Genomic DNA, 20,864 nt, shown 5'->3' with positions numbered 1-20,864 from the left:
TTGTAACATGGATGCTGCGTGGCTAGATGAGGAAGAGGAACCATGTTCGGAAGCCGTTCAAGTGTTGCTTAATAGTAGGAAGCTCTCTACTAATGCAACTTTTTTTGCCAAGTGGAAGCAATTTTTTCAGTGTGGTCGCTAGCTTGGGGAATTCAGCCAACGCTGGCCTGTATTCAAGAAATTTTGGAGTGCCTGTTACATGTTGTATTCTGGTCTTTCACTCAGTTCACTGAGAGTTCACTTAGCAGCTGAGTGTTTCATCTGCTCATCAGTCAGTTTTCTTGAACTCCATGATATGAGCTTTCTAAAAGAGTATTCATTTAATCTCCACCCTCTTGTGAAAGAGTCAGTTCCACTGTGGGACCTTAACACTGTCTTAGGTGCCCTCATGGGACCTTCATTTCAGACCCTGGAAACTTTTTCTCTGTCCCTTCTGTGCTAGAAGACAGCCACCTTTGTTGCTATAACATCTGCAAGGAAAGTAGGTGAGCTACAGGCCTTAATGGCAGTGTCTCCATTCATGCAGTTTTTCAAAGACAAAGTGGCTCTGTGGCCATATCCAATTTTGTTTTTTTTGTTTTTTTTGGGTCACAGTTTCATTTTAATCAAATGATTTACTCACCTGTTTCTTTTCTAAACCACACTCCAATCTGGATGAAAAGTGACTTCACATATTTAATGTGAGATAGTGCTTGGCAATTTACCTAGAGAGGACTATGGCTTTTGTGCATCACCTCATCTGATGTCTCCTATGCAAATCAAATGAAAGTTCAGAAGGGTCTTTGCACAAATGATTTCCTGGGTGGATATCTTTTTATTATATCAGCAAATAATATAGCTCAGTCCATGCCTCTGCAGAGCTGGTAGGGTCATTCAACGCAGGCCCAAGTAACATTGATAGCATTCCTCAGTAATGTTTCCATATTGGACATTTGTGGGGCTGCTACTAGTTTTCTATACATTCTTTTACCAAGCACGATGCAGTTACTACTGTGTCTAGTGTAGTAGACTCTGAGCCCCACCTCTTACAGGTAGTGCTTGTGAGTCACCTGCAACCATTTGAACAAGAAAAGATGGTTACTGACCTGTATTGTAACTGTTGTTCTTTGAGATGTAGGTGCAGATGTGTATCCATGACCCACCTTCCATCCCCTCTGCATTAGTATCTACTCTTGATCTTCATACTGAATGAATTGAGGGGTGGCAGGGTGGTGCTGCCCTTAAATCGTCAAGGGAGGGCTAAGGGCCCAAGGCAGAAGCACCATCCCTACAGGTACTGCTAGGCAAAGTTCTCCAGCTTCAGTGCACTGGGCACATGCATACTTGAGTGGAATACACCGCAGCACTCACGTTTCAAAGAACAACAGTTCCGGAACAGGTAAGCAACTGTCTTTTAAAGTGCATTAACATTGTATAATTTGTCATTTTTCCCCCATGTTTATAGCTACATAGCTACCAGGGTTCACTTGCAATTGAGTTGCTGGATTGTTATTCAGATTTATTTGCTATGTTAACATATTTTTGCATACTTTCAACACTTTTATTTAATTGGACCCTGAGGCATCCAGTTATTCTTGATCAGGGTATCTGATGTTACAGGGATCACCAGCATGGCTTTAGTAACTCAGTTGTTCTTGTATCTATATTGGGAAAAGACAACTATATATTCTGCTCAACATTAGCCATTGCATACACAGCCTGTTAGCAGAATTGCCACCTTATTAATGCTGGAGGAGAGGTGGGAGTGAAAAAGAGGGACCTGACTCACTGGGGCAGTCTCAGTGTTACGATGACAAGACAGGATTTTTAATGGGAGATGTGCTCAAGAAGAGGACTGATTTTTCCAAAGTTATATTGAGATAAATGCAACAGTTATGCAATTCTACATTATGTAACTGGCTTGTAGGGATGGGTCTGCTGGAAAGGGCATATGGACACAGGGCAATAATATGTGATGAGAGTTCAAGTCTGTGTCTTCAGTTGTTGAGAGTGGTTCTTAAGGTGTTTATCTCTTCTCTCTCAGTGGTATGTTGTTTAAAGCATGACTGACTGTTACGAGAGTGTATTCTATATTACTTTGCTTGCTTCTATTATGAGAGTTATGCACTGTTTCTATTGTTAGAAGGGTATGTTAGTGTAGGTATTAAGTACAAAGGAATATGTTTAATACATCAGTGAAATGGAAAAAGGAAGTTTATTGCTACTTTATGGAGTGAGGGATGAAATACTGCATTCCTGAGCTTATGTTCTGTTTAAACTTACAGATCATTATGTAAATACTAGGAACTGAAACAGCCAGCTGATTATACAGAAGTGTATTTTTGCTTTAACTCCTTCTTGGACTTCCGGCTGCCACAATTCTTGCTCCCTTTCTTCACCCCAGTCCCTTCCCAAGCTCTTGAGTTGAAGTACTGGAGAAATTTTTAACATAGTTGAATAATTTTGTTTGTTTAAAAGGCCTTTGACTGTTAAAGCACATTACATGTTAGCATAGGTAACTTCCAGGAGCAGTGGAGAGATCGCCTTAGTCTTTTGCCAGTGGTTTTGCTCTCTTAAAACAAACACTCCTATCCACCCACCCCTAAAAAGCAAATTTCAGAAAAATAATCCTTGGTGTCATTTTCAGGTTTTTTTTCATGTTGTATTCCCAATATTCATTTTTCTGTAAAGACTGAACTTAATCAAATATATAGTCAACGTGAAAGCCTGGTTTGGTGTCTTTATGTATCTTTTACTGAATCTGGTCCCAGAGCTACTCTCACATATAGTACTCATGATCTGGCTACTTGACTGATATTTGGCCTTGGGTTATCAGAAATAAATTATGATTTGTCCTAAGCTGTACAGCTTGCCTCCAGATATCAAACTGGGTCCATTGTAGAAAGGGGGCTAGGACTTAAGTTCAGACCTACTTGTCCTTCCGCAATCTGTATTTTATTTGCACACATGCAGCGATTAGCTAGTTTTACAAGTACAAACTCAAAGCACCAGTGAACATTTACTGATGTATTTTAAGAATCCGTGAAATGTCAAAAGCCTCTGCTACAGGAACACGTTAGTGACACATTTCCTTGCAATGGGAAGATAAGAATTACCTGCTGGATCAGACCAGTAGTCCAGCTAGGCCAGTATCCTCTATTTGACAGTGTGTAGCCTCAGTTGCTTCAGAGGAAGGTGCAAGAAACGCCACAGTAGGTAGATGTGACATAATCTGCCCCCTCAAATTAAAGTCTCATTTTAGACTGTAATGGTTAGAGATTGGTTTAAGCCCTGAAGCATGTGGTTTTTTTTTCTCCCCTCCAAAGCTCTCATTTTATTACTAGCTGTTATAACTCTGGACATTTAGCCCTGTGGAAAATCCACATATTACATCTTTAGGAAAAAGACACAGAAACAATTGACAAAATTTTTCCCTGGTGCATCGACAGTTAAATACATGGAGTCACTTTAGTGATGAATTTGGGCCACTGTGTTTCCCATAAACTTTATACAGGTAACTTGGTAGCTTAGTGAGTGGGGTGGGCTGGGGGAGGGAGGAAGAATTCTGACTGCCTTGTCAAGTCAGAAAATTTTAGCAAGTGTTAAGCAAATGTTTCACAGACAACTGTTTCTTCTACCGATAAACTTCAGCTACATGTCATTCTGTGAATCTTTTTATTGTCATCCTTTGACATGATGAATACTTACAGCAGTATGTAAAACAAAAAAGGTACAGTTAAGTCTCTCGTTTAATTCTTGGCATCACTGCATAGCAGTCACAGAATTTTCACACAATCTGTTACTTCCTTTCAGCTTCTTATACATGACACACACACACCCACACACACACCCACACACACACACACACACACACACACACACACACGAGCAGAATCCTAGTCCAGTTGAAGTCAATGGAAGCTGATTTCTCTGGCACCAGGATTTAGCTCATGTAGTTGTATTAGGTATGTGTATGGCTATGTAATACATTTTAAAATAAACATGGCATTTCTATACAATTTTGTGTTCAAAGATTAACAGAATATACTGTACATCCATGTCAAACTTTTTATGCTCTGCATGTAAAAAAGTTTGTGTACCTAAAATATAGGATGGCTTATAGCAATAAATGATTGTTTGCACCAACGGGAAAGTAAAATGTACATATTCTTGCAGTACAGCTTGCCTCTTTTTTTTTTTTTTTTTTTTTTTTTTTTTTTTTTTTTTTTTTTTTTTTGTATTTGCATGCTTGGTTATTTCAGATTTAATCTACTGTAAAAACAAAATTAACATAACACAAACCTTTATGCATAATTACCAATGAATTACACGTACTGATCTTCTGTGACACAAGTCAGGCCGAAGAGACCATCTTATATCCAGCTCAGTTCAGTGACACAGACTGGCTATCAGCAGGGAATAAATTGTGGTTGATATGCTGACTGACTGGCCTGATGAAAGTCATCACTACTACAGCTTGTGTGGTGTTCAGCCATGACTGGGACTGCTGCTCCCATGAGAGCTGTTGGGCTTTTATTCTTGGTTTTGGCTGACTTAGACTGTTGAGGCTACTAACACTAAGGGCTAGTGAAGTGTCTGTGATGCAATGTGACAGATGGTCCATTTCATTTAATGTGCTCCTAGTGGTGTAAATGGAATTTCTTTCATACAACCTTACAATATAGGCTTAATGAACTGCACAAGTTAAAACAATCATAGAAAGAAAAGAGCCAGTAGGACATCTATTCTACTTGCTGTATTAAATCAAACAGGTCTCTTTTTGGCTGGTTTCACCCTTGCTTGGTAATTGTTTTGGGCAGGTGTTGTTTGAAGAAAGATGTGCAGTACAATCCTAGCTTGTTTAATGCATATTCTGTCACTTCTCCTTTTGTTGTGCTCCATGAGAATGCTGACCAAGCTTGCTGTGTTTCGGGGCTTAGGAGCCTTATGCTATAGCCTTTTCAATGCTTATTTGTAGGCTGTCCCCTTTATCTAAATCATGTTTTATCTGAAGCCTTGAGGTGCTCCACAATGCACAGTAAGTCAGATGGAAAGCCAGCGCATATCATTTTTGTCCAGTCACCAACTCTGGTGACATGGATTCTAATTCTACACTCTTTCTTCCACCATGTTGTGCATAGTGGCCTACATTATCGTGTTGTGCTAATGAATCCTTTGGCTGCTACTGTAACTTGTCTACTTTTCTTACATTTGTTTTGTTTAAAATATGAAGAATGTCTTGGGCTAAAACAATGACCCACTGCAGTGTCTCTCTCTCTCTCTCTCACACATTTATTTCTGTATTGCTTTCCTCTTTCTTTCATTAGTGGTCTAAATGCTGATCCTCTGCTGCTATTTAAGGCTCTGATATAGCAAAAAACATGCTTATATGCTTTATGAATCAAGGCTAATAGTCTAATTAAACTATTTTCCTTGCTTTATTTAATTTTTAATTATAGCATTCACATCTACGGCAGTACATAATCGTTCCTTTAAGAAAACAAATGTGGGTTTTAACCAAGATATATATTTTTTGTGTAGGAGTATGCTTGAGAGCTCTTTTCAGTATGTGCTTCTAAAAAGCGAACCCAACTGGAAAACTCTTGAACTTGAGCTGTGCAGCCCAAAGAGGCCCTCTTAAAATAAGTAAGAATTAATGTACATAGGTCTTCTATAAAGTGTCAAATGCAGCTAATGGGACAAAAGTCCATGTCCTTCTCTTCTGTGCAAATGTTTCATTTTTCCCTACCTTTCCATTCTATTGCCCCATTCCCAGCCTGGGGTTTTACAAGTATTTCTGTGCTCCAAACAAGACAATATATAACACATGAATCAATAGTGTATATTTAGTTGCTGGTGGTGTTGAACTGAGTGCATCAAGTGCAGTCAGACGTCTTCTATGGGGAAAATAAATGGTGGAACTGACCCAGAATTCCTGCTTTTCAGCACAGAACCCAAAACTGTCTGCTTGGCAGGCAGCTGCTCCCAGGGCTCTCTTCAGAGCCCTCTTTTGATGTGAACCAGTCTGGAGCACCTGAGGCAAACTAGCTTAGATAGATCACGGCTAGTATAATTTCTTTGATTTACATGTCATTTAGGTAGATGCTGAAGCCAGCCTGACTTTCTTTCAAGTATTGTTTCACTAGTAAAGATTATTGTTTAAAACTTTGCAGGTGTGTGCATTTCAGTTTCATGAAAAGAAGTCGTCATCTATTTTTAAGAGCATCTCTTTCAGTTTAGAGTAGTTAGAAACTTTAACTTTATAAGGGTTGACATGAATAACAGATTTTAGGTGCTAATAACAAAAGTCCAGATTGTACTGTGGACATCATTGCAGGCCTATGACTGTGCAAAGATCTGCCCCAGGATCTATTTTCTACAAACTCCTCAGAACAGCAAATTGAAGTATGAAATGCCACAATGATCTGACTATCTCTACTAGCATGTAGCAACAGAAACAGCTGGCAACATACAATATTGAATAGACTTTTTCATTCAAAGCTATAGAACAGCTTTAAAAAAAAGTCTTCCAAACTAATTGGAGAGAGGTTACATTTATAATTAAAAACAAACAAAAGGGAAGGGACGTTCTCTTTCTCACTTCTGGAGGGACTTAGGCAGGCTTTTTATCTTCTAAAGTGCTGTTTATCCTTCAAGGGCTCTGTGTTGTGAGTAACACATGTCCTGATTTACTCTAAAGCTATGGCGTATCAGGAGGAAAAATAGGTCCTAAAAGAATGCAGCAGTGCAGGCTAACAAACAATAGAAGGGGCATTCATTTCGATCACGGAAAAGGCAACAATTGTGTTTTGGAAGGAAGGGAACATACTCTTGTTCCACTACTTAAGCAGTGGTTCCTCCCTCCCTGAATTGCAGGCACTGTTAGTAAGATCAGAGAGCAAACTGCAATGTGATGTGATGTGTGTCCTGCATAGAAGGCTTGAAGAAAAATGTTCTCATTGTCCATTATCTGCTGGCACACAATATAAAATGACAGGAGAGGACCAAGCTATCTGGCCCAACATGCTTCATCTTTCCGGTGTTATCTAAATTTCACCTTTATACTTCACTATGTGCTTCAGTCCTCTTCTCCACTAATTGAGTCTACACATATATTACTGATTACATGCATAGCCTTCTTTACTAAAACTTAGATTATGCCCTTAATTGATTGGATCTCTTATCGGTATGGAAATTTTACCTCTAACAACATCATTAAGCCTTTTTATAATTAAAATATCCCTAATTACTTTGCACTTTTACACCAAGAGTAAACACATCATTTTCAAACATTCTCTATAAACTGTGTTGGTCTATGTTGCTCTCTCTCCAAGGCAATTGTGTCACACAATACAATTGTACTAATATGGAGCCTGAAATGGAGGAGAGCTTTCTAACAGAAAACTCTTTCTTTAAATAAGATTGACAATCTTTTGAGTAGAAAAAATAGTTATGTAACAGCACTGCACTTGCTATCAGAGTAATACGCTAAAAACAAACACCTGACTAACACGAGTTAGTGCCCCAACTCCAAGTCTCATCTGACTGGAGGAACTTAAGGAACAGGTTCCAATGAATGTCCCAACAGAGGATGTTTATGGGGTAGGCTACAATGCATATCTTTCAAAAATATTGGAAGTGAGAAGGGGCAGCTCCACAGAACTGCCAGTAATAGTTAAGCAGGAATGTACTAGATTGGCTACAACATATTTTCATTCAGTAAGTGAGATTTAAAAATGATAAAAGCTGGATAAAGTATTTTTATTAAGATGGGGGGAAATACCTAAAAACTTATCTAAAGCCTAAAAAATAAATAAATAAAAAGTGACATTACAGTTCTGCATCATTTGAGAAAGCAAACGGAATCTAGAACTGCCAGAATGCCAGGATCAAAACCAGCATCTAACCCTCACTTGGGTGTGTGTGGCACTGTAGACTACTCTGCTACTTAATAAAAAATCAAAACTCATGACTATATGGTTACCAGTTTGAACTGTAAAATAAATTGTGTAATATTGCTGTGGTTTAAAAAAAATATCTTCAGGCTTTGTGAAGCATCTGATTAGACTGAGTGTGCACTATGCCATGGATTAAACAATATGAATTCATATGGAATGCATGTGAAGTTTGCAGAAAATGCCCTCACAGATTTCATTCTTTTCTGACCTCTGCTGGAAGGCTGACAATGAGAAGAGAGTTCAGACGCTATGATCTGAACAGCGAGCAGTGAACGATGCTAAAAGTTAAGGCCTTTATCTGCAAACAACAGTGTATTAATAAACTCCACACCATATGTACAAACGCTTTCTCTTGTATTAAAACTAAGAGTATTCTGTTCACAGTGCCATTGTTTATACAGGTAGCAATCCCATAATACTTCAGTATTTTGGCATGGGAGTCAGTAGCGCTTTGTATTTACAGAAAATGTACACATGGATATAAACATGTCATTGAAACAGAGTCATCAAAAAGATAGATCTGGTAATGTTGCAAAGGTTTAGACTGTACAACACCTTCCCTCTCATTTGCTAGGGACTGCTGTTCTCTTCAGGGAGACGATATCCATCTCTTAGCTAAAGTGGCATAAAAATGATTAACCAAATGAGCCTTGTCCCACTGAGCTGTATGTACATAGAGTTACCTCAGTCCAAGGTTTCTTGATCTGTTGTCTAGTGCACAGAATACAAAAGTTTAAAAAGGTTTTTTAATTATTTTAATTATTAAAATGATGGGATTCTCTCCTCTGTGCATTCTCACTCAGCCAATGTCCTCTGAGTTCTGAAGATGCTGGTGGTTTAATGTGCAGTCCAGCTGCCAGACTTGAAACTGTGTATGGCGCTCTGGGCCTATATACAGCTACCTGTCACAATATGAGCCAGGGTGAATGAAATATGTTGACATCTCCCATGCTTTCTCTCTAATCCTCCCCGTTAGTTGGTAGCCACTTACTGGCCCAGCTTCATCACTACTGAATGGAGTTCCTTATTCAAGCAGTTAATGATCAGAAGTGATGAATGGTTTCAGATATATTTGGAAGGATAAGGAAGAGGAGAGAGTGAATTCAAAGGAGCTCAGACTGAAACCCAGAAGTAGGGTGGGTTTATTCATGAGGACCCTTATAGCTTCTGCTTCCCTTTTTCTTCCCTTTCCATATTGTTGATGATGGCCTTGCAGTTCCTGACGATTTGGCTTACTGTTGTGACTAATAAAGAAGATGCAGCCATACTATAAGGAAGAGTCAAAACTGGCACTATGGGATGTCGCCTTCATTTAAAGTTTGCCCTTCATTTTCAGTCACTTGACCTGAGTGGTCATTGTGCTGGCTACTGCTGTGTTGCTTGTGGAGCAAACTCCTCCACTTGGCCTTGTTTCTCCTGAGATGGCTTAGCATATTTTCGGATAGGGGAGTGTCTCCTGTAAACTTGGCCCATTCCTCAAAGAGTGGCTCTACAATGTAGGTCATGAAACCTGGGGAAACATGAGACAAGACATGTAAGGAGCACTATCATTCACCAAATGCCTTTCCCTGCAGTTTGGGTGGTTAAAGTGCAGTGAACAAAGTCACAGAACCCCCGAGACAAATAACAAATAAGCATCTAACTCACACCCTTAAACTGATGGTTATGGAATATGTATCCTCTAGGACCATTGCAAAAACAGATTGGCTGGTTCTGTCTGTATAATAATTGAAACCTGTATAAGACAGCACCCTTTTTAGGCAACCTCCTGTCCTGAAATCTCTCTAAAATATTCTCTCACTTACTGTGTACAGTTCTACTCTACCTATATTAGACTTTTTTTAAGCAGCTGATTTGTATCCTTCCCTTGAATGGTTGTTCAAGATAGGTTTCACTGTACGTGTGTGTGTGTATATACCATGTGAATCATGATTCTTATGGTCTACTTCAGAGCTGTACATTAATGGAGTTATTTACAAGGCTTAGTCCAAGTGCAAATCCTTGAGTCAAAAATGAACTTATGCTCTTATTTGGAAAGAGCTGCAGCAGCACAATTAATGTTTTGGGTTTTGGTTCTGTTCAGTCAGAGGCTGTGGGTTCTTGTAACATAAACTGGATTAAAAGGTCACAGAAGGGCCCTTTTGTGTATGGCAGTGTGCATACCAGGATAGTGGGCTAGAGCTGTATGTTGGGCTATAACATGGAAATGATCTAGTATCTCTGAATCTTGGGAAGGTATCATTTTTCAAACCCATGGCTAGAAGGAGGGATTTTATCATCCACATCACTTTTCACCCTGCAGCAGGCACAATGAATATTTTAAGAACATCTCTATCTGAGGAGGATTTAATACTTTTTTTATATGACCAAAATCATTTTTGACGGAAGAGAAAACAAATGAAGGCCATGACTGCAGTTTGATCTCAAAAGTAGGCTGTAAAACTAAAGTTCTGCTTTCGGTTTCTCCTGAAACTGTTGATTGCACTGATTGTGTAATAATGCAGCATAGGAGATGTTTATAAATTTGCACTGCTGACTGGGAGACCCACTGCAGGTTAAAAGAATTTTGTAAATAAATGAACCAACACAATGCAAGCATAATGCATCATAAAATGTGCTCTGTTCATCAGACATATATAGTTTACTTTTACAAAATAGAACATTTGCTACAATTCAGAAGTATTACACATATCACCAATCAAGTCTTAATATTCTAATGAGACTGTGCTATAACACTTTCCTCTTCAATCTTAGCTGAGAAACAAGGTGAAACAACCACATTGTGTGAAGTAGTGCTGAGCAGAAATGTTCTGCTGTATTTTACAAAGATAATATATCTTTTTTTAAAATTATATTTACTCATTTTCACAGTAAGTGGCATTCTGCAATATTAATTTATATATAATTCAGTAAACTATGTGTATACATATACTTTTGAGCTCTTTGCTTATCTATTTCTGCCAATACTGTATTACTTCCCTCATTTATCTTCACAAACTTAGTCTGAGAAAAAATTGGAGCCGCTTAAAAAAAGGCTCTAATTTTCACTGAAATAAGAAAAATAAAGGTAGTTAGCAGGTGGCCCAGAACAGCTTCAGACATTTATTACTCCTCATAACACATGCATGAACAGTTATGGTTATCCCTGCCTTGCAAATAGGGAAACTGAGGCCCAATAAGGTCAAAGGTCAGAAAAGGAGAGTGTCAAATCTAGAATTAGAACTGGGGTTTTCTGACTCCTGGTTTCTTGCTTTCTGGCCTCTGGTGGCTTTCTCAGAGGTCTGCCTCTCACACGTATGGTAAGAGAGAACCACCCTAAGGAAAAAGTGAAGCAATGTTGCCTGAATGTTGCCATTGATGTATAATTCCAATCTTACAAAGGTAATAACTCCTGAAATGTACATTGGGAAAGGGCTGGTACAACTAAAATCATTGCTGTGTGTGAGTGCCTGCTGGAACCATTAGGTGTATGGTCTGAACCCAACAATCTGACGAGCTGAATGTCCCTTGGTTTTTCTAGTATTGCCTTCTTTAGCCACTGCTAACATAATTATTTATATTCCCTATGTGAATCTCACAATCTAGAAAGGTCTGTTTCAATTTTACTCTTTGTGAAATCTGTTACTAATGCTGCTGCTCCGTAGAAAAAGATTCCAATCCAAAGCAATGTTTGATATCAGCTAAGATGAACGTGATCTCAGTGGTGGAGTGAATCAGAATTGCCCAACTCAAAGCAATTACAAAGGGAGATTCAAAATCATCAGTTATTTACTATCATGTTTTTCAACTTGTTTCCAGCTCATGTGTTCCATGGCTTGGAGTAGGGGAGAAGGAGCAAACAAAATGTAAAGAACACAGTTCTTCAATGGTGAATGTTTGGCACAGTATCTGAAAGGTTACACAACCGCTCAGTCATGCACATTGTCTGAAACAAGGTGCATTTTGAAAACACTGAGTAAGAATAAACCATTGGGCTGTTGGAGTGGTCTACAAACAGTGCATTGGAGCCTGAGCTTAACCTTCAGCCCACTTTCTGGGATGGGAGGGCTGTGAATGCAGCAAATTCAGTTCTTGTGGTGGAGGGAAAGCCTGTGCCACTTTTGAATGGATCCGCTCCTGTCCCCTGCTGCTCAGTGCAATGCAGCCTGCTAGTCTTGGCAGAGCATGGTTGGTTGCAGTGTGAGAACTTGGAGGAAGAAGGAAAGGAGGAAAATCAAGACTCTAGAGAACTCGTGGAAAACAATGAATGATTCATTCAGAGTCCTTGAGAAACCATCTTCCGCTGGCTCGCTAACTAGATTATATGCCCACTGCAGCATGAGTACTGGATTATGGAGTATTTAGTGGGGATTTTTGTGGGAGGTCAAAATGGGAGGCAGGGTTTGAGTTAGTTTAACTGGGAGGCACTAAATAGGTAAAAGGTTTCATGAAACCCTTTACTTCACTCAGGACTATCACAGCAAACAAGTGGCGTATTCCACTAAGTGGGATCGTGCTTCAACTGTCTGAACTTCTCTTTGAGGACCATTCATCCTCACATGCTGCCACTGTGTCATTCCTCTTCTTGTTTACATTACAGCTGGACTCAGCCTTGCTCTTGGTTTATCTGGCCTGCTTGGCAAATGGGTTTTATTTTCATCCTATGTTACTCCTGGGGTTATTGAAGTTTTTGGTATAAAACTACACGTCTATCTTCTGCTTAGCTTGTGTTGCACCTTCAGGGGTACGGGGGAGGAGAAAGAGACAAAAGAATGAAAGTTAAGCTCACCAATTTGTATACTAGGTATGGAGTCCTTCTGCTGATTACAAAGAGGGCTTATTTCCAATTCAAATTTTTGTTCCAGATCACCTACCAAAAAGAAAGGAGAACAACATTTTTGCCACTTGGCAATACTGAATATGATCTTTTATTCCTTATAATATGGATGGAACAGCAAATCCTAGGAGAACTGAAATCTGCATTAACCCTTACATTTCATCTCCATTTGATGTCCTGATGGACATCACCATTTTAAAGACAGACTGCAAGTCTGAACATGATCATACAATGGTTCCACACAGAAATCTGCAGTTAGAAATCGGAGGCAGGGCCTATTATACACGCCTAAACAAATAAAACCAACAATTTAAGATGTCACAGGAAATGACTGTAAGCAGGAAGATCCTCTGGTTCATAGAAATCAAAGTGGAATGTATCTCAATCCATGACCTGCCGCGACAGCTGTTCTCTCTAGGACAAGACAGCTAAGAAAACCCAGGATGAAGTATATGAGAGTTTGAAATGTTAGCAGTGGTATAAGCATGAGTAGTGTGGATTGGGCTTGGGCGTTTTTACCACCATGGGACTACTCTGGTGTGAAACTGCCTATAAAGGCCAGCTATTGCTGACAACCATGCTCAATTGTGGTTTAAATTTGTAGTGGACATGTAATGTCAATAAATTCAGTACGCCAGAGCACTATGCTTGCTCTTCTACCATCTTCACCCCTTCCTTTAGGCTCTGTTAATACACAAAAAAGGGGATTTAACAGTGATTAAATTCCACTACATCATCACTGTGTTGTAGAACAATCTGGCCTGGCCTGTGCAGATGGAGCCAAATGGTATGTCGTTACCATGTTAAAAACCATGTTTAGCTTTGCTCTCAGTAGGGGTTAGAAAATATTTACAATTAGGTTGCATTAGAACTTGGCTTAGTGGTGAGCATGTTCAGACTGTGTCTAGTTTCCCTGCAACTGTAAGTAGAGGAGAAGGAAAAAGCAAATGTAACACTCTAAGGGTAGGAACTGTAGTTATATTGGAAAGCAAAGGAAAACAAGTGATGGCTGCGTAATTTCTGAGCACTACATACCCACGGGACTTTCAGCTCAGAGCAGATAACAATGACCAGAGATTTGGTACAGTTAATTGAAGGTTCAAGGCACAGCAGAACCACCCTCACTGACACCATCTTACAGGGCCAATCAGATCAAAGAAATACCTGCTTCTCTTCTATTTCCTTTCCTCCTCTTGCCCCTCATTACCAACCACATGCAAAATAAGGCCACATTTCTGCTCATCATCATATTTTTGGGGAGATTTTAGGGGGAAATTGGGTAGTTGATTGCAGAGCAAACGCCACTTGAGATTAGCCAATTTCTCTCTTGTCACATTAAGTGCCTTAAAGAACAAAGTGAAAGGATAATTCAGTATGTCAGAGGGCTGACCTTGCCGGTAGAATTCCTCACAGACCCTTTCACTCCACTGCTTGCTCATCTGCCAGAGTCGGCAAGGATTGCAAATGTCAGCACACTTCAGCGCGATCTGAAAGTAAAGGAGGAGAGTGGTGGTGGGGAGAAGAAATTATTAGCTAGTGATCGTTCAGCAGTGAATTTATTGCACTCTGAGGTGCCGTGAAACTGCTGGGCCCTGCAAGCTTGCTGCCAAGATAGATTCAAGAATACATTATAGAAACTGAGCCCTGCCCAAATGTGCCGCTTCAGGAAACAGCACTTATTCAAGCCTGTAACAAAACCTTCATTCAGAGCCCCATTTTATAGTAGCGAGAACGAGAGAAGCACCACATTCTAAGTGTGCACAGCCTCTTGGATATGACTGATGGTGGGCAAGCCAACAAAAGCTTCAGCCTGACTCCTGCTGACTGCCTGCCTTGGCATCCATCAATGAGGACCAGGAAATGAAGAGCCAAGCCAGTGTGAAACTATTTGGGCATCACTTCTTTATGGTGTCAGTGAGTAACCTTACATATCACTTTGATTGTGCTTGGGTTTAATATGTGTATACAGTCAGCTCAGAGGGGTCAGCTGTGTTTTTGTTTACTGACAAAACATAGGACCTTCTGGTTTGCCCCCTGACTTGTTTTCACCTTGCTAGCAGTTGAAAGTGCTTTGCTGCAGTAGAGCTAGGGTAGGACTGGCAAGGAAGGAATTATAATCAAGTAGCTGCTGCTTCTTCAGAAGAGTAAGATATGCAATAATCTGCCGGTCTTGCTTCCTTGAAACAAAATGTCTTCTGTGTGTTTTTTTCCTGACAAAGTACATCTAGTTGATGGGTTTATTATTAGACATCATGACAGATAGGGCAAAATGCTGGTGCAGACACCAAAGTCATAGGGACTGCAGATTTCACCTATGGTAAAAGTCATTACCTCCTTTCTAGAAAATAAATGGAGGTGGAAAAAGGGCGCAACTTATTTGGTAGGCACTGTGGACTCTAGTCATTTAGACATGAGACTAGAAATCAAGAGACCTGCATTCTAATTCTAGCTGGACACTAACTAGCTGTGTGACCATAAGAAAATCATTTATGTTCTCTGAGCCTTAGTTTCCTCATCTGTAAAATGATATAAAGAAGTAAACTACTGAAGTATGTTTTATAAGTAATATTGAGGCCAGTCAGTTTAATCCAATAGACCTTGAGGAAGTGGTAGCACCTTCTCCCAATTCACAGGTCTGAATTTTCACAGGAAAGCACAGTTGTTTTTCATGTTTTCTCCACTGGAACCCGTGCTACATTTTACACCATCATTTTGCCTGATCTGTTGTGAAGCATAATTACAAACCCATTGCCTAAATGTAGTGGTCCATGAAGAAACTAGGCCTAAGACATTTTGTTCAAGGAGGCAAGTCAGGCAAATTAGTACATATATTACTCTTCAGAAGGAGTAGTTACCTAAATATCATTCCTTCCCTCACCTGACCCCAGCAGTACCTCAGCAAAGTATTTTAAGTTGGCAGCAATTAGAGTTTGTTTTTAACTGATGAGAATTACGTGAGGTGTTTTGTATGATAAAAGCTATTTAGGAGCTATTTAGTAGCAGGCAGCTTCGTGTGACGCTATTTCTACAGAAAAAATGCAGCATACATCTACCTTTAGGTTAACAGTGAAGGTGATGTAATGGGTGGAAATTTGTTCTGAAGATACCATTAACTACTGCAGTATAGCTGGAAAAAGCAATCTGAGTCCATTTGATTTTAAATTAGATTTGGTTCTTTCATTATTTGAGGAAGCACTGCCACGGCAGTGGTTTCCTCCATGCAGATGGAGATTAGGAGCATCAACGAAGTGACCACTGCTTGGGCACCTACTGCCAGCTCCTCTGTGAAAAAACATTGTCAGTGGCTGGAGTAAGAGGTTGAGCTTCCTACCCTCTGCTGAAGTAGCAGTTGCCACGACAGGGCAAGGGGAGAGAGACGTGGCAAGAGACAAAGTGGCCTGCAACTCAAGAGGTGAATAATAGTTGATCCTTTGCTGCATCTGCTATATTCAGATTATAACATAACACCTGGTACATGGGGAAGTATTGGAGGTACATTTTTGCTTGCTTTGAAACATGCTAGGCGACAGCAGCAAAGCAATTAAGATGGTGGGTAATGGGTACCCTAAGGCTGAGTTAACATAAATACACTGTTCCGTTAAGGGGGAAAAAAAGTACCTGCAGCATAAAATGTCTGTCTGGTGCATCCTCCAATCTCAGATCCTTATTTTCGAGGTGAGCTTTCAACCGGGTCAAAAACTCATTCTGTCTATTGATATCTGTTGCCAAGATGAGGGAGCCCAGCTGCTGTTCGATATCCTGGCTGTAGGCAAGAAAAATGAGCCCTTTTGAACATGGGATTGTTGAGCATCAGTGGTTTTAAACTACTTCATAGCCTGCCTCCTTCTGAGTATTATGTGATGACTCAGCTAACAGACGGATTCCACTTCATTGTTCTCCATTGGGATAGCTTGCAGGAGACCAGCAGTTTAGCTGGCAATGGGATGTATGTGGCATAGGCTGTGTGGTAGAATAATCATGTTGGTGTAAATTGCCCAGGGAGCTTCCATAAAGTATTGTGAAGAATGCAAACTGAACAGCAAGATGTGTTATTGAGTGAACACAAAATGCATCTAGAAGAATTAATGTCATAGGGTTTTAGACTGGCAGCCACACAAACACCAAGGCATTGTACATTATTTCTTTAAAGAAGGACTGAGAAGAAGGGGATTGGATGATTTAGGAAATTACTAATGGGATAGAAAGCCTGTCCTTTCTATATAATCTGTTTGCATTCTTCCCAAGTCACCAGTGATTAAAAATTAACACTGGAGACTGCTTGGTAGTTCATGTGAAAAATTTGTCTCCATACATTTCCCAAGGATCAACACCGTGCACACGTACACACAAACAATTGCAGCAAAAACCAACACACTACGGTCAGCTCTGTCTACGTTCACTCTCTGTTCTTTCTGCTGACTGCCATCTCCCTCTGCTCAGAAACGGTCAGATTTGAAGCACATTCTTCTGGTAGTGTGGGAGACACCTAGGGCATATCTACCCTAGCCATGTCTTCTATTTCCCACCATTGTTAACACTAACTCTGAGCAGGTTTAATTGATATGGTGTAAAGAACAACACCCACAACGGGTAGCCATCGGTGCCTTCTCAGCATTTGGCCTCCTAACCATGCTAATATTGGTGTAGCTGAGCAAGTATTAGCAACAGTGACAAACTTGTAGATAATATTCCTAGTGAAGCCCCAGCCCAGGTGCATCCCACGCTACCAGGCCAATATGCTTTACATCACCTTCAGGAGCGGGTGAGACACTAGCTCAGCCTCCAATCAGCCTTTGGCCCCTCTGCTTATGGTTTTTAATCAAGCAGTGAAATAGGCTATTGGTTTGTTTGCCATGGAATTTATCAGGATGTTTCACATGGGTGGCACTTACGTCATTTCTGTTGGTAGATGGGCAAGAAGCCTGGATTCTCGAAGCATGCCTATTGTTGATCTCCAGTGATGATTTTCTAACACAGAGACATTCTGAGGAGGAAGGAGGTAAGGAAATAAAAAGGCATAGCGGATAGATTTCTTACATTTAACAGAGATGCCTAAGATTTGCCAGACCTTATAAGTGATCCATCTCATCAGGTTTCCTGCCACTACCAGTGGACAACACCTGATACTGCAGCCAAAGACCCCAAATCTCATGGAGTGCCTAGCTAACTTAAATGCTATAGGCATGCCAAACCTCAGGCAATCAGGTCATGCCAGGAGTCAGATGTCTTCCTACTGCCGACTACCTCAAACACACTATTATTTTTGAGACCTTGGCAGGCACTAAGGGCACTTAAAAAAAATTCACACCACCACTTGTTTATTAAATAGTTGCAAAGAAACAAATAGTATAGATGAGCCATTAAACAAATTCATTTTTCACAGTGTTTTAGTAACATCATAAGTGATAAGCGACAAAGAGTCCTGTGGCACCTTATAGACTAACAGAAGTATTGGAACATGAGCTTTCGTGGGTGAATGCGTCTGACGAAGTGGGTATTCACCCACAAAAGCTCATGCTCCAATATGTCTGTTAGTCTATAAGGTGCCACAGGACTCTTTTTGTCACTTTTTGGAGATCCAGACTAACATGGCTACCCCCTGATACTTGACATAAGTGATGTATCTGTCCCTTCTACTTCTGTTCCTTTTTTGGTTCAGTTTCCATCTTTTCTCTTCTCTTTCTCCCCTGCTCTCATTTCTTTTTCATTCCAGAATATGCCTCCCATTCCATTTACCTTCCTTCTTTTACATCTTTGCCTCTCTGCGCATCATGCTATGCTGCACCTATTAGCCTATTCTGCTTAGAATTTACTCTTTTTCCTAGAATCTTGTTCTGCTCAGACCATCCTCACATCTTTTCTTCCCCACATGTTCAATTAAATGAAAAAGCAACAAAATTTAGACCTGATAAAACGACATACTTTCTTTTGCGACACAAATTAGGCTGTGGAACTCATTGTCACAAGATATCACTCAGGCCAAGAGCTGAGTAGATTTAAAAAATGAGAAAATATATGGAAAGCATACAGATCCAGAGATTCTAAAGGTAAGATTAAAACAAACCCAGAAAAGTTTTGGAAGAGATAAGCCCTCATATTTCAGGACATGAACTAGTTTTTAATTATTGAGGGTTAGGAAAATAGCTTTCCTTGTGGACAAGTTATTGCCTATTACAGCATATTGCACCTGTCATAAATAGATAGCTAAGGGTTAATGTTTCTTTCACCTGTAAAGGGTTAACAAAGAGAACCAAACACCTGACCAGAGGACCAATCAGGAAACCGGATTTTTCAAAGCTCAGGGGAGGGAATGTTTGGTCTGTATCTCTTTTCTGGGCTCTCAGCTATGAGAGGGGTTCTTTCTATCTTCAAGTTTCTAATCTTCAGTTTCCAAGTTGTGAGTACAAAGGTAGAAAAGACAGTAAGCTTTATTGTTTTTTTGTATTTACATGTGTGTAGTTTGCTGGAATGTTTAAATTGTATTTCTTTTTGAATAAGGCTGTTTATTCAATTTTTCTTTTAAGTAATTGACCCCTGTATTGCAACCTGATACAGGAATATTTTTATGTCTTTTTTCTTTCTTTTTATATAAAGCTTTCTTTTTAAGACCTGTTTGATTTTCTCTGGGTAGGCTAAGGAACGAAGGGAAGGGAAATTCTCTTTGTGTTAGTTTTACGGAGGGTGAATCTGTGCAGCCTCAGGGAAGCAGGAGGGGGAGGAGAGAGATACTTAATCTCTCAGTGCTTGTGTTTCAAGGACTTTGAAGCTGTATCTTCCAGGGAAGCCTGGGAAGAAGTAAAGAGAAGACAAGGGAGGGTGGTTATTTCCCTTTGTGGTAAGACTCAGGGCATCTGAGTCTTGGGGTCCCCCAGGGAAGGTTTTGGGGAGACCAGAGTGAGCCAAAACACTGGAATTTTTGGCTGGTGGCAGCGATATCAGATCTAAGCTGGTAATTAAGCTTAGAGGGTTCATGCTAGCTTCTCAGTTTATGAACGCTAAGGTTCAAATCTGAGTAGGAAGCTATGACAGCACCATCTTCTAAAATATTTGGTACTGCTTATGGTGGGAGACAAGATATGAGGCCCATAGGTCTGATACAGACTAGCAGTTTCTTTGCAAATGGAACCTCAAAGTGAAATTGGCAAGATACCTTGTCAGCATCACTTTTCTCTGTTCCCAGGTGAGGCTGAGACTCAAAATGAAACCGTCAAAACAGCCAGTCAATTTCATATTGAGGTTCCACTCACAGGTGGAGTTGGAGCAGTTGGTAGGAAAGAGGCAAAACTGAGAGCCCAGGGGGCTTTGCATTCCACTTGCTGGGCTTACCATACCTCTAGCCTCTCTCCCCCAAGCAGCTTGTGCCACATATCTTGAAGTTTAATTGCCCTGATTAATACAGTTTGCATCATTCAGAGCTTCTATGAAAATACTACATGCAAAATAATACATAACAGCAAACTGACTACAGTATGCCATCTGAGGTTAATACTGGTATCAGACAAGTCTCTCTTGTGTAACCCAGGATCCTTTTACCAGTAGTAGATTGGGTAGTGAGAGAGACCACAGAATAACCAAGGGGCATACAATGGACTTTCACAAAGAAGTTAGAAGACCTTGAGATATCCATAATGACTCCCAAGTCTTTTTCCTCTGAGGAGCTCATGGATTTTGGGAGTATGGCTTTTAATGCAAAGTTCAGATTACTTTTGACACTGTGCAATTCTGTTTATTTAGCCAAATTAAATTTTATCCATTCTCTTGCTGCTCAATTGCCTAATGTATCGAAATACATCAGGACTGTCTCTTATAGTCCTATAGCTTTGACTACCCAAAATAATTGAGTCTAAGCAGGAATTTTCATCTACGAAATTCTATGAGAAATGCAGAGGACAGGTGTGATGTGCTCATGGTAGCCTGTGTTGCTGAGCAGATGCGTTGCAGTGTTTTGTACTAGTTGGAGTTTCCTGAGTGCTGAAGGCTTCATACCCAGGTAGACTGTGTTGCTGTAATCCAGCTGAGAGGTGACAATGGAACTCAACTGAGACCAGATCTTCAGTGGCCAGGATGGGATTTACTGTCTCTTAAAGTCCCTTTTGCTGGCCGCTGTGGAT

At 40.2% G+C, this 20,864-nt stretch overlaps 1 protein-coding gene across 1 annotated transcript in view; it reads right to left on the bottom strand.

Annotated features, from left to right (window-relative positions):
* Positions 1 to 4,161: 4,161 nt before the first annotated feature.
* PDE7B (phosphodiesterase 7B) overlaps positions 4,162 to 20,864 on the bottom strand; it is a 289,123-nt gene continuing 272,420 nt past the window's right edge. The window contains exons 9-13 of the mRNA XM_032770233.2: positions 17,646 to 17,737; positions 16,372 to 16,516; positions 14,144 to 14,240; positions 12,706 to 12,786; positions 4,162 to 9,447 (exon numbers count right to left, since the gene is read on the bottom strand). Of these exons, the coding sequence (XP_032626124.1) occupies positions 9,230 to 9,447; positions 12,706 to 12,786; positions 14,144 to 14,240; positions 16,372 to 16,516; positions 17,646 to 17,737 (633 nt within the window). The 3' untranslated portion in view covers positions 4,162 to 9,229. The remainder of the gene's footprint in view (positions 9,448 to 12,705; positions 12,787 to 14,143; positions 14,241 to 16,371; positions 16,517 to 17,645; positions 17,738 to 20,864) is intronic.

This window comes from Chelonoidis abingdonii, chromosome 3 (genome assembly GCF_003597395.2).
Source record: "Chelonoidis abingdonii isolate Lonesome George chromosome 3, CheloAbing_2.0, whole genome shotgun sequence".
Lineage (NCBI taxonomy): Eukaryota > Metazoa > Chordata > Testudines > Testudinidae > Chelonoidis > Chelonoidis abingdonii.
The sequence above is the reverse complement of the archived record's forward strand: the minus strand, read 5'-3'. Positions and strand labels throughout refer to the sequence as shown.